The 13,608-nt window shown below is 49.0% G+C and overlaps 1 protein-coding gene across 2 annotated transcripts in view; it reads left to right on the top strand.

Moving 5' to 3' along the window:
- Nucleotides 1-227: 227 nt before the first annotated feature.
- The window catches only part of CASP7 (caspase 7), a 32,371-nt gene continuing 18,990 nt past the window's right edge, over nucleotides 228-13,608 (top strand). The window contains exons 1-2 of one of the 2 annotated variants that reach the window (XM_060101414.1): nucleotides 228-278; nucleotides 6,903-7,012. In XM_060101414.1, coding sequence (XP_059957397.1) covers nucleotides 6,903-7,012 — 110 coding nt within the window. In that variant the 5' untranslated portion in view covers nucleotides 228-278. Of the gene's footprint in view, nucleotides 279-935; nucleotides 1,008-6,902; nucleotides 7,013-13,608 lie in introns of those variants that run through there. The other variant, XM_060101333.1, reaches the window with a different exon arrangement.

Raw genomic sequence — 13,608 nt, 5'->3', positions numbered from 1 at the left:
AGGTCTCAGTTGGAAGCCGAAGGTTGAAAAAGGGCAAATGTGGGAGGGTGCGTGGGTGTTGCGGGTGTGGGAGACGCCGGGGTGAAGTGGTGTTGGGGGGACTACACTGACTCTCCCATATTAGACCAAGTCACGGCCACGTACCCAGTGGCTGACACATGGGGGCGCTCAATAAATAGTCCATGAATGATTCTGGCGCTACATCCAGGCCAGCAGGCGGTGTTAGGCACTGGGGACGCGCTCTGCAGAAAACGGAGTTAGCGTCCTGCTGCCCAAGGGTGAGAAAGGCGCGCCAGGGACTGGAAGCAAGTTCTGGGAGGCAGGAGAACACGGCGGCTCCCAGCGCGGGCCCCTGGGCGACGGTAGCTCTTGCAGATGTGGGCGCCCAGTCCCCCGAGGGGCGCAACCCGCGCATACTGGGGTCAGGGTCTGGCGGGGGAGGCGCCTTCGGGCCTTGGGAACTGGATCCCGGAGCTGGTGTGGAGGCCGAAGTCCAGGTGTAGACGAGGGCAGGAGCGGGGGGCTCCGACGAGCGCCCCATCGTCCAGAGCCGCGAAGTCGGCAGGGCGCGCTCTTCAGTTCGCCTGGATGGGGAGGCCGCGTGCGGCGGGTTTGCGGAGCGCGCTCTCCGGGTCACTCGGAGAGCGGTCTTAGAGCTCTGCAAACTTTGCCCAGCACGCTCTCCGGTGCCTGCGGCCAGCTTTGCCGAGGGCGCCCTGCGGCGATGGCGCGCGCGACGGTTGGCCGGCTGGGCTGGGCGCGCTCTCCCCGAAGGGGCGCGCGGTGGCCTGGTGGTCCTGCGCGCGGCCGACTTTGCGGAGCGCGGGGTCGCGAGCCGGAGGCGGCTTCCGCAGCCCCGCCTGCCCGGTCCGTTTCCAGCCCCGGGCGACTCCTCCCCTCGCCGCACAGGGGCTTTTACTTTCGCTTTCCTTCGAGCGGCCGCAGACTCTCTCCGCGGAGGGACGGAGACGGCCGCCAGCTCTGGCCTCCCGATCGTCGGGGGAACGGTAACTTTGACCCCCGCCTCCGCCGCCGCCTTCCTGCCCTGCCTTCCCCCGCCTCCTTCCTCCCTTCCCACCGAGCACGGTCGGTGGGGGCCCGGTCCCTTCGGGCTAAGCGGCCCCGACGGCCGGCGCTCAACTTCGGGGGAAAAGGCTCTCCGCCACCCCCAGCATCGCCTGCTTTGCTCAGCTTGTCCTCCTTTCCCTTCTGGTCCCCGGGCTTGGGACACCCGGTACTATTCGGGATTTGGAAAAGAAGGAGGGGTGGATTTAGGAGGGCGGGAGGGGTTCCTTCTCTCGCCTGGCTAACTGCGGGGGCTCCCGTGTTGACAGCCCAGGGTTCGGGTCCCAGCGTCCTTGCCCGTCAGCTGTGGGGCCTTGGCCCTCTCTGTGCTTGTCTGTGAAATGGGGAGAGTGGTGGGCCCGGGCTGACGGTTGCTGCGACGATGGAATGAGGTGATTGTGGTGCATAGCAGTGCTTCTGTCAGGGCTTAGCAGGCTACACGTAAGCCGCTGTCATCTTTGTTCAGGTACCCTTGTGCACGGCTCTTGAAGATTCCTTCAGGAAGAGGAAGCAGGCAGGACTCAGGCTGCAGCCGTTCACCGTTGTATTCAACTTCGCTTTTTGGGGGGCAGTAAAATTATATGTGGGTGATTCTGAGTCATTCCCAGCCTTTTCCCTTGAACTCCTGGGCTGGCCAAGGATGTGGCCCTAACCTTAGTTTACTTATAGGCTGTTTCCTCCTTTAGGGTCTATGGCCTGACCTTCATCCCAGGTAGCCAGTCACCACCTAGGTTCATAATCCGCTTCTGCTTCCTCTTAGCTCTGTGGCTTTGGGCAGGTTACTTAACCTCTCTGAGAAAACTGAAGTTTCTTCTGCAATACAGCCTCCTAGCAGTGCTGTGAGCATCAGGTGACAGTGGAGTACTTCAGTGCCCAGCAGAGCCCCCTCCCCCTCCAGGTGCTGGAGGTGAGCAGTGGAGGTCCCCTGGGCTGCTTCTCTTTGAGCCTTTTAGGAAGATTGTCTTCACTGGGGCAGGAGTGAGGCACAAGCTGTATTATGTCACTTTTCAGGGGAAGCAGCTGCAGTGAAATTCAGACAGTAGCTGGGAACTGATTTCCTACCGGACCTGTACCAGTCGCCTATTAAGCATGTATAGAAATAATCACTAGAGGAAATTTTTTTTCAGTCTCCACAAAAGCTGTTTAAAATATTAATGTGGGGCTTCCCTGGTGGCGCAGCGGTTGAGAGTCCGCCTGCCGATGCAGGGGACACGGGTTCATGCTCCGGTCCGGGAAGATCCCACATGCCGCGGAGCGGCTGGGCCCATGAGCCATGGCCGCTGAGCCTTCGCGTCCGGAGCCTGTGCTCCGCAACGGGAGAGGCCGCAACAGTGAGAGGCCCGCGTACCGCAAAAAAAAAAAAATTAATGTGATTTTAAAATACCAGCGAAGGTTGACAGTTGAATGTTGTCCTAGTCTTGAGTTCTGTGGACAGTGGTGATAACAGGGAATACTTATTGAACATTTAGACACCATGCTTAGCATTTTACATGCATTGTTCCATTCATCCTCATAGCCATGTGTGACTTAGGCATCACCACTTTCCCATTTTACAGATGAGGAAACTCAGGCTTGGAGAGGTTGAGTACTTTGTTCAAGGTCCCATGGCTAATAGGTGGAGGCACTGATTTAAACCCCTGGTCTGTGGTTCACCATAACTGGGTTCTCAGCCACCCTCCTAGGTCCCTTTGGTTCTGTGGTCTGTCCCATATCAACAATTTATTTGGGGCCCTGAAGGATTAAAAATTTTTAAGTACATTTCAGTTGTGACATTTATAAAGAAATTTTGAGTGCCTGCCATGTACCTGGCACTTTTCTATAACTGGAATTATAAAAGAATGATCAAGATAATCTACAAATAAGAGTGCTAGTGGATAATAGTAAGAGTAATAATAATAATTAGCAGAGTGCTTACAGAGAGTGCCTGACACTGTTAATGCTTCACGTGTATTATATATTCATTTATTTAAAGAGAAGATAGATGTTTTTAGCAATTGAAACAATTGAATAAGCAATATTCCCTTGAATGGCTGACTGCTCTTTGCAGCCTGAGCGTTACAGAGGGGACGAATGCAAGAAAATAACGCCAGGCATGCCCTCTCCAAGTATAGCAGACTGAGATAGGCCTGGATTGTCTTGGGCTGTGAAGATAAGCAGAAATAAAAGGTCAACACCAAGTCTTGGCTTGACTGATATGATGTGACCAAGATCAGGTTCCCCACTCAGTCACCACTCTCGTTCTGGGTGAACTTAATTTCACCCAGAAATTAAGCCCAGTCTCATAGGAAAGTCTGAATGTTTAGCCTTACAGATTTAAGAGTAAAGCCCTAACACTGCCTCGTTTTAGACGCACACTCTGGCAACTTGTTAGAAGGGACTCTTGCTGCCCTCCTAGACGGTAAACAGCACCAACCCAGAAAGATGCTATAGGTTTCACACAGAAGACCCTTCTGGCCTAGTGTTTGCAGAGAAAGTTCTGGAGATCCTCCCACCACTGAGCCATAGAAATCAGCCTGTCGCTCAGTCCAAAGCTCCCTCCAAAAATCTGGGAGGGATGCAGGATTCAAACTGAGCCCCTCCGTCAATGGAGCATGTCAGGTGTTTAATGGGTGTGCAGTTCCCTGTGCCTCCCTCACTTCCACCCTCTCTCCTTCCCCTTCTCAGACCTCAGGTCAAACACTTCCTCCCCTGAGAACCCTCCCTAATTCCTCTGGGGCTAGGTCAGGTCCCCTACTGTGGCCACAAGTTGTTCATCCTCATGGCACTGATCACGGTTGTCCGTCAACATTTGTGCTGTTTATCAGTGCCTGTCTCTCAACAAGGCAGGACCAGGTCAGGTGTATCCCCAGCTCCTAGCACAGACCTGGTGCCTTGGACTTCCAGGAAATTATATCTATATATAATGGTCACATTGTTATATCATCATACTTCCTAGATTCAGTCTTTAAGATTAGCCTTAGCAAAAGACTCAAGGCTTCAACACCACATGTCGAATTTAGTGTCTTTTTCTGGTGGATTTTGTATAACATTAACTTGTTAATTTTGAAAATACGTCTGTGCTTTGCTAATAACAATCCACATTGAAAAGTAACTAAGCCTGTATAAAGGAAATGAAATAAAAATGACTGAGTGTTTTCTGCATGCCTGGACTTACGCTCCTCTCCTCTGGGGGTGGCTTATCTCTGTTTTCAAGAAACATTTTGGGTCCTAATCAGAAAAATCTTACTGCCTCACAACTGGAAACAGGTTGGTGGCTATGATGGGGGCTTCACGATGTGTTGAGGAACAAGATAGCCATCGGACTTCTCATTGTCTTTGTAAAGATCCGACTACAGGATTCGCCCTTCCTCTCACTTCTCTCCTCACTGCCCAGCTCACCCCTAAATAAGCTGCAAGGTGACATGATAATGCCTCTCGGAGCTCAAGGACACAAGGTTGGCGTTTTGCCATCTTGGATACCTCCCCCCAGTTGGATTCCTTCTGCCCACTTCCAAAAGTCATTGCTTGTGCTCTGGGGCACGGGTGTTCTGTGAGATAGATGCCATCTTGTTTTCCAGCGGTGTGAAAACATCCCTGGGTGAGCCTGACAGGAACACAGACCTGCAGCTGCCAACCTGGCCCACTGTGCAATTGCTCAGAGATTGAGATCGGCAGGACTTAGAGTCTGGAGAGGTTTCCCTTTGTTACTGAAGGCCAGTCCCTTTACGGGAAAGGACACAGGACTTGGTTTAGGAGAAATGACTCAAGGCTCTGCTTCTGACCAGCTGTGTCACTTAACTAATTCTTTTCCCTCAGGGCATTTGTTTCTTCCAGCTTCCACTCAATATTTATCTAGCAAATACTTTTTTTAAAATAAATTTATTTTATTTATTTTTACTTTTGGCTGTGTTGGCTCTTCGTTGCTGCGCACGGGCTTTTCTCTAGTTGCGGTGAGCGGGGGCTGCTCTTCCTTGCGGTACGCGGGCTCGTCATTGCGGTGGCTTCTCTTGCTGCAGAGCACAGGCTCTAGGCGCGCAGGCTTCAGTAGATGTGGCACGCGGGCTCAGTAGTTGTGGCTCACGGGCTCTAGAGCGCAGGCTTAGTAGTTGTGGCTTGCGGGCTCTAGAGCGCAGGCTCAGTAGTTGCGGTGCACGGGCATAGTTGCTCCATGGCATGTGGGATCTTCCCGGACCAGGGCTCGAACCCCTGTCCCCTGCATTGGCAGGCAGATTCTTAACCACTGCGCCACCAGGGAAGCCGGATCTAGCAAATACTTTTTGTGTGCCAGAGGCCTATGCCATGATGAACTTGCATTGTCGTGTTTGAACCAAGCAATAAGTAGAGTGCAAGTAAACAAGATAAATAGAAGGGCTGTAGAGGGACTGGGGGAAGGGAGGGAGTTGGTGAGGTAGGTGTAATCCAGGAGGACCTCCTGCAAAGGTGCCATTAAACTGAGTTCTGAAGATTGAGAACTAGCCAGCTGGGCAAAGATGGCCTGTCCAGCAAACATTTGGGTGGTGACTACCAGAAAGGGAGAACCAGAAGCCCTGATGGACCCTGAAATGAGCATAGTGGGCCCAAGGATGCTGGGAGGCTGAGAGGCTGAATGGTGTGGTGGTGAGTGGATTCTGAGTGCTTGTTTGCCGGCTTCTGATCCAAGTCTAGTTTACTAGTTACTCAGCCTGGGACTAGTTACTAACCATTTCTAACTGCAGCTTTCTCATCTGTCAAAAGGCAGTGGTCATAGGGCTGATCTAACAGCATTTGGGAGAGTGTTAAATAAGATAATGCTTATGAAACAATTAGCACAGCAAATAATAAGTGTGAGTTTCTGTTCTTATTATTGCTATTTTTACTACTTAAAGTAAGGGAAGTAGAAGCTGAGTAGGGGATCCTACTGGCTGGCAGTTATCCTAGATCAGGGGTTGGCAAACGTTTTTTGTAAAAGGCCAGGTAGTAAATATTTGGGGCTTTTTAGGCCACATGATCTCTGTCACAATTACTCAACTCTGGTTGTGGTGGGAAAGTAGCCACAGACAACATGTAAATGAATGGGCGTGGCTATGTTCCAACTTTATTTACAAAAACAGGTGGTGAGTACTTAGAGTGAAATTTTTAGCACTGAACACTTGTATGTAGGAAAGAAGTAAGATCACAAATCAGTAAATTCAGCTTCAACCTTATAAAATTAGAAAAAGGAAGAACAAATAAAACTCAAAGAAAAACCAAACAAATAAAAAAACAGGTGGTGGGCCATAGTTTGTCATCGACTCCAGTACTAGATAATGAAGACCCTTAAGATCCAAGGAGTTCAGTTTAAGATTTGAACTTTTAGACTGTAGGGATCTCGTGAAGATTCTTGAGCAGGAAATTAATTTGATGGAAATCTACTCTGGTAGAACTATGTAAAACCATCTGAAACAGGAAGAGAACTTTATACTCCAGGTCGCTGCTGTTTTTTAACTGGGTTTGAGTGATGTCAGGGAAAGGATGAGCATCTTATAACCTGTCAGGAATTTAGGGGGAGTTTCTTGTTGTTACAGACTTTGACGAACCTTCCACAGCTTCTCATAAGCAGCGAACATTTAACAAAATCGTGAGTGCTGGATCAGAAGCTCCCAGAGGGGCAAGGACTTCGCTTTCTTTGCCACAGTGTATCCAGTCTCTGGAATGAGGCCTGAAATGGAGCTGACACTCGAGCATTTGAATGAGTTGTTGGTGCAGCAGCCCTGGAGCCCAAATATGCAGTACTGGTCATCTCCAGGCTTAAATAAAAGCTATGTCACTGAATGAGTGTTATTTAAAAATATCATGAGGCCACTGGGTACCAATTTTCTGGTTGGTTTTTTTCCTTCCAGATGGCAGACAGTCAAGGCCATATTGTGGAGCAGGGGTCTGGGGACTCAGCAAGCAATGACACAGTTGATGTGAAGCCAGACCGGTCCTCTTTTGTCCCATCACTCTTCAGGTAAGTTTCCTTCCTTGCTGAGTTAAAGAGGGACCGTGGGCCACTTCAGCCTACCACGCCTCTGCCCTCGCCACGCACCCACGTGGAAGCGGACCTTCAGGGAAGGAGGTCTGTGCTGTGCGTGGGAGATTTGCACAGAATCCTGCCAGCTGTGTGTGTCAGCACTGGGGTCCCCCTGTGCACTCCCCTGTCCCCAGGGCAAGCCCAGGTATGGGGGAGCCAGGCTCTGGGGGTCTCCTGCCTGGCGGCTGCGTGTCTGAATGGCAGCTGCCCAGGAGTGAGGGGCTGTCCCCGTCACAGGTGATTTGTCGCTAGCCTCCTTCAGGGCGGAGCGTGGGCTGCTGCTGCCAGTGGGACCAGGCTTGGCTGAAAGGCAGAACTGAGGGCCATGGGATGGGAAGTTGTAGGGTGGCACTCTGCTGATTCCTACCTTTTCCTTTTTGGAGTTCACTTTTGAAGTTCTAAACCTTGCATTTCATAATAACAGTGGCAACTTCATTTGTTAAGCTTCTGTGTGCCAGCTCAGTGTTGCATGTCGTCCTCACAGTCAATCCCAGGAGATGGTTCTGCTCTTACCATCGTTTAACAGGTAGCTAAACTGAGGCATTACGAGGGTTAGTAGCCTGCCTTTCTGGTGACAGTTAATACATGGCAGAGCTGAGATTAGAACCCAAATGGTACCAGCGCCACTCCCTTCACAGCTCTGCCGTGCTTTCTGTTTAGAAGTAGGGCTGCAGGGACGTGGGAGGAGCCCCTTCCCTCCCCTCCTTAACCTTGGTCATGTGAGTGGTATTCCCTGGCAAGAGGCAGGAGCGGTCTGTGCGTCAGAGCATCACACTTCTCCGTAGCGCCTACACCAAGCCCCACGGTGGAGGGACAGCGAGGGGGATGGAGGGTGAGGTTACGGAGTGCTCCCAAGCAGTGTTCGGCGGGGGGGGGGGGGGGGGGGGGAGGGCTGGAGAGCTGGTGATGAGCGGCATCGTGGCTCCCTGCAACATCCCGCAGAGATCCTTCGGTCATATCATCCCAGACATGACTCGGAGAAGTGGGAAGGCCTCGGCATCCTGGATCCGAATTCCACTGGCAGTGGTCGCCATTGAGGGTCAAAGATATCTGACGAGGTGACCAGAAAATACAGCTCCAATTACTGAAAACTTTTCAAAGCCGTGAGTTCAAGTGGTCCAGGCTAAACCACTCCCCAGTGCAAACCCTTTAGAGCAGTGGCCTTCAAATGTTTTTGCTCACATACCCCCCAAATAATGTAAAACTACACACCCCCTCAGAATAGTTGCAAAGGATTTAGTAATATTTCAGTTTTCCCATCTCTCTGAGTATTCAGGTTAAGCAGGTTGCCTCTCAGTGCAAGAGAAACGGGCATCGTATAATAGCCTTTTCATAAGTCTTAGCTAGATGATATGGCAGTTTCTATGTCATCTAAGATTTCAGGGTGGGTGAGAGGTCCACCCTTCTCCTCTCTAGTGGGAGATGGGAAACTGGGAAAGGGGAGGTGGTATCATATTCAGGCAGACCAGTTTTAGGAAAAATACAAATGGAAATTGAGGATCTGGTAATTCATTCACTTAAAGTTGTCTTGTCTGCACCCCTTGGAAAATCTCTGAGTACACTGGTTGGAGACCACTGCCTTAAAGACCCATCATCTTGCAAAAATAGGTGGTCTGTGATGTGGGTTTTTTTTACTCCCTTAACTTATTTGGAAAGGTAAATAAGCCTGGGTAATCTTCTGTATCCACTATACCTTTTTTTATAGTGTGGCTGATATTGATGTCAAGCTACATATTATCAAAATAAACAGTGAATATTTAAATTAAATACTTGCAAAATATTTACATTAAATTCCATTTTATGAACTGCTTATTTTAGTTGTATGAATTGCAAGACATGATTGTTGAATTATTAAATGTATTTGAACTACAATAAACGTCAATTTAATGTCTTATTCATCTAGGTTGTGAAATGTTAGTTGTTTATTTTCTTTGCCTTCTCTAGGCATCTGACTCATACCCACGTGTTAGATGGTACACAGGCCGTCTACCAAATAGGCAATCAATGCAAATAAAATTCAATCAGGATTTGCGACATACCCGTAAAATTTAGATTTTTCCTTCCTTTCTTTCTTTTTTTAACTTCAGCAGGATAGAAGGTCCTTTCATCTAGTAAAGTATCACTGGCTTTAAAATTAATCACTTGAGATGCCATTTTTGGTCACATCCATTATTTCATTTATTCATTAAATACTTGCGGCGTGACAGAGAGAGCTTAAGTCCCTTGCACCAAATCCCATGGTTGATTAGTGGCAGAACCAGGATTTGAACCTGCATTCATCTGCCTCTCAAAACCAAGCTCTCAACCACCAGTCTCTGTTGCCACCTTTATGTACCTGGTTCTGTGTTTGGCCCTGGCGCTGCAACCAGGGGCAAGGGCAGCGAGGTCGACGTGGCCCTTGCCTCACTCACATTCTGGTGGGGAAGGCAGACATGGAACCAGTAACTGCGGAGTGATGACCCCCGGAGGGAACAGAGCAGAGACAAGGGGAGATGGGCTGAACCAGGTTTTAGCAGGACTTGTCTGCAGGTCATGTAAAGGATTTGGAATCAATCCTAAGGACGGCGAAGTCACTGAAGGGTTTAAGCTGCAGAGTGACTTGATCGATTACACCTACGGAAACCCACAAGACCACTGGAGCTGCAGCATGGAGGGGAGTGCACTGAGGAGGGGTTTGTGGTGAGGGGACGTGAGTTAGGAGGCCATTGCTGCTCCCCAGGCCAGAGTGGATGGTGTAGATGGAGTGGGACCGGGGCTTCCAGAGGTACCTGGGAGGTAGAAGCCACCAGACTTTGACCAAGTGGAAGGAGAGGGCCGAAGAAGGGAAGGACGAAGAGGCAAGTGGCACCTGCACCCCTGGGAATAGTTGAAGGCGGCTCGCGCCCACTGAGCCCCCTTGCTCAGCAAAGAGGTAAAGCCGTGTATATTTCTAGTGTCACTGACAGAACTGCACCAGCATTTGCTGCCTCTCAGTGTCCCCCTGACCGTGCCCGCTGCCTCGGCTTTGCTGACTGAGACCGCGTGAGAAACTTGGCTGGCGTCAGGGACCTTGTATATGATGGGGTGAGACTCTGAGTGTGATTAAAACAGGGTGATCTGAAGCAAAGAGGGAGTGGTCCTTATCACAGCTGACCCATGGACGCCCCACACTTACCCTCTGTGCCTTAAGGATTCTAACTGGGATTGTTATCTGTGACTCACTGGGGTGACCTGAACACAGCACTAGATGCTGGTTGTTTCCTGCAAATCTGGCAGGTGTGCAGTAGCCCCTCCCATGGCCCCCGCTGTGGCGCGTGGGGAACTTTGCATCCCACACTTGAGAGGTGTGGGTGCAGCCTGTGGGAACATCGCTGGCTGCTCCCTGCCACTGACGGCAGGCACCTTCCCCCTCCCGTCGTCCCATCCCCAGTTCCCTTCTCTAAGTGTCAGAATTGCAGGGAGGTAAGGCAGTGGAGGGGGCAGAAGCACCCCCATCCGTCTCTGATCGAGGACCCTCGCCCTCCTCTGGAAACCTCAAGGATTCTGGGAAACGAAAAGACGCCTCTTTTTCCCCCAAAAGCCTGGGCTGGACTCAGGTGGTCCCAAACCCTCACACTTGTCTTGGCTTTTTTGTGTCAGTGCCACTAGATGGCATGACAGCATCGTTTTATTTCCATTTCACTGGGCCCTGGATAAACCAGGCAGTTCCTTAATTCACTTTTCTTTAAAAAAAAAAAAAAAAAAAAATTGATTGAAGTATCTTCTACTTATCTGATTATTGGAGAACATTTGGAAAACACAGAAAACCACAAAGGAAAAATATTTAGAATGTAAATTTTACATTAGTAAAGTGCTTAGACTTAAAAAAAAATGACTTAGAAGAAATAAGTACTGTCTGCCCTCTGATCCGCATCTGTGGATCTAACCAACTGTGGATCAAAAATATTGGGAGTGGAAATTCCAGAAAGTTCCAAAAAGCAAAACTTGAATTTGCTGAGTGCCAGCAACTATTTACGTAGTGTTTACATTGTTTTAGGGATTATAAGTAATCTAGAGATAATTTAAGGTATAAGGGAGGATGTTGCATAGGTTATATGCAAATACTATTCCATTTGAAATACGGGACTTGAGCATCTGAGGATTTTGGTATCCTCAGGGGTCCTGGAACCAATCTCCTCGGATACGAAGGGCCAACTGTGTGTGCACAGTCTGTGTTCATTATGAGCCATAGCTGATGAACAAGGTGTCCTGTCATCTGCGAACTTGAAGAGGGATCCCTCTTGGTGTAAAGGTAACCCTAGATCCTAGACAGGATTACCGGTCATGCAAGTCAACGATGTGGTCCCTGCCCTGGATACAGACTCAAGTTCTTAGTGAATATCTAGGCACGGGTATAGAAAATAGCTAATAACAGGTAGTAACTGATTGCAGAATTGTAGAGTATTGGGAGCTGTGGGAGTCTGGGAGAGGAAGGATGAGGGTAGGCCTGGAGGAGTTGGGACTTGTCAGAGAAAAGGCAGTGGGGTTATCAGGGGACTAGAAGAGCCTGCTGGCCGGGGCCAGAGCCACAGTGGGAATGATGGCCAGGCCCCACGGCACAGGTCTGGGAAAGTGGGTAGAGCCCATGGACGGGCTGAGTTTGATCCTGGTGGCACCACTGAGAGCCATTGCACATATAAGACCAAGCCCTGCCCAGTAGCCTGGAAGATGTCCCCCTCCCAGGAACACTTCAGCTGTGAAATCAGAGGCTCCTTTCTGAGTTCTGCTCAAGGTCACTGTTAAAGGAAATAAAAAACAAAGAAGCAAACAGATTGCACAGGCTCTCAAATTTCCCCAGGGCCTTGGTGGAGCCTTGAGGGGTGTATTTATCCTTCCAGTTCCCCGTTGAAGAGGGCAGGAGAAAAGGCTTGTTCTCAAAGCTTGATAAGCTCCCTACTTTTGAAGCGCTGGCTCAAATCCCATGAGCTTTCTCCTGTGTATCATCTTTGTGTTCTGACCTTTGTCCTCCTGGAGTGTGTTTCATAAATGCCACTTGGTTGTAATTCTTCTTTCTCCTGGGCTGCAACTTGAGTTGCTCCACCAATTGTGTTATATGTAAACAGGTCCCTATTTTTTTTAAAAAAAAAAGTGTTATTGTGTAATTATAAGAAAGACCCAGGTGGCCTGCCTGTTCATTTGGAGGCGGGTAGGGGAAGTGTTTCAGAAGAAGCAATGCTTTGGAACTGGAGAAAAGAACAAAGAAAGCAGACCTTAACTCATCCCAAGGACTATGTCGCTAATTAAGCAAAAGCCATTCAGTCACACTGGTTTGATTGAAAGAGGCCAGGTCTGAGCCCCCTAAAAAGAAAAAGAACATTAAAACATACCCTGAAGCTGCGACAAAGCGAGAGAGAGTCATGGACATATACACACTACCAAACGTAAGGTAGATAGCTAGTGGGAAGCAGCCGCATAGCACGGGGAGATCAGCTCAGTGCTTTGTGACCGCCTGGAGGGGTGGGGTAGGGAGGGTGGGAGGGAGGGAGACGCAAGAGGGAAGAGATATGGGAACATGTGTATATGTATAACTGATTCACTTTGTTATAAAGCAGAAACTAACACACCATTGTGAAGCAATTATACTCCAATAAAGATGTGTTAAAAAAAAAAAAAAAACAAAACATACCCAGGCAGTTTACTTTTCAATAAAGGAAGCCTTCAGATTCAGACTCCAGAATACTGGATGCCTGTCTCCCAACTTTTTATATAAAGAGTAATAAAGATTTAATGCTATATTTGAAGTAGTTATGATACCACTTAAAATGACAGCAGTGCTGGTATGGAGTTGGACAACCTAGGTTCAGATCCTAGCCCTGAGTCCCACTCTTTAGTTGAACAACTAGAGCAGGTGTTTTGACCTTTTTGAGCCTCAGTTCCCTCATTTGCATGATAGGGATATGAATTCCTATCCACTGGGTTGTTTGTGAGAATTAAATTACCTGATAAGGGAGAAATCATAGAATCATAATTTCAAACCGGAAGACTCCTTGAAAGGTAATTTATCCAGTTCCCCTTCTGTGTAACGATCAAAGAAAGTGAAGGCCAGAGAGGTAAAGTCCTCTATCCATAGTCACCCAACAGGACCAAGACCCAGGTCTAATTTGGGGTCCATTGCTCCCCCGCCCCTTACGTCAAGTGCCACCCACAAGTGCAGTGGCATCTAGCTATTCAGCCATATTAATCCACCAGCGGGGTGTTTTTTTTCTTCCACCCAAGTGGGTCAGCAAATTTAATTCTTCATTGAAACTGCTCCCTTTCTGCTTCACTTCAGCTGAGAGATGGCATACAGACAGCATTTCAACAGGGCTAGTGATGGGGTTTCTGATAAAGAGGGCCACGTGCCCATTTCAGGAGCAGCGAGCCACACCTCTGAACCATGGTCACAGGGTCTAAATCTTTGAAGCCATGACTTCTACGTGTATAGAATACCTCTAGTTATTTTAGATTATTGCTTTTCTAGAGGGGAAAAAATAAGCTCTAAAGTTAACAAAAAAGTGAGGAAGGGAGGTAAATGT

The sequence above is a fragment of the Mesoplodon densirostris genome, chromosome 1 (genome assembly GCF_025265405.1).
Source record: "Mesoplodon densirostris isolate mMesDen1 chromosome 1, mMesDen1 primary haplotype, whole genome shotgun sequence".
NCBI lineage: Eukaryota > Metazoa > Chordata > Mammalia > Artiodactyla > Ziphiidae > Mesoplodon > Mesoplodon densirostris.
This window is presented reverse-complemented; position numbering and strand designations above follow the sequence as displayed.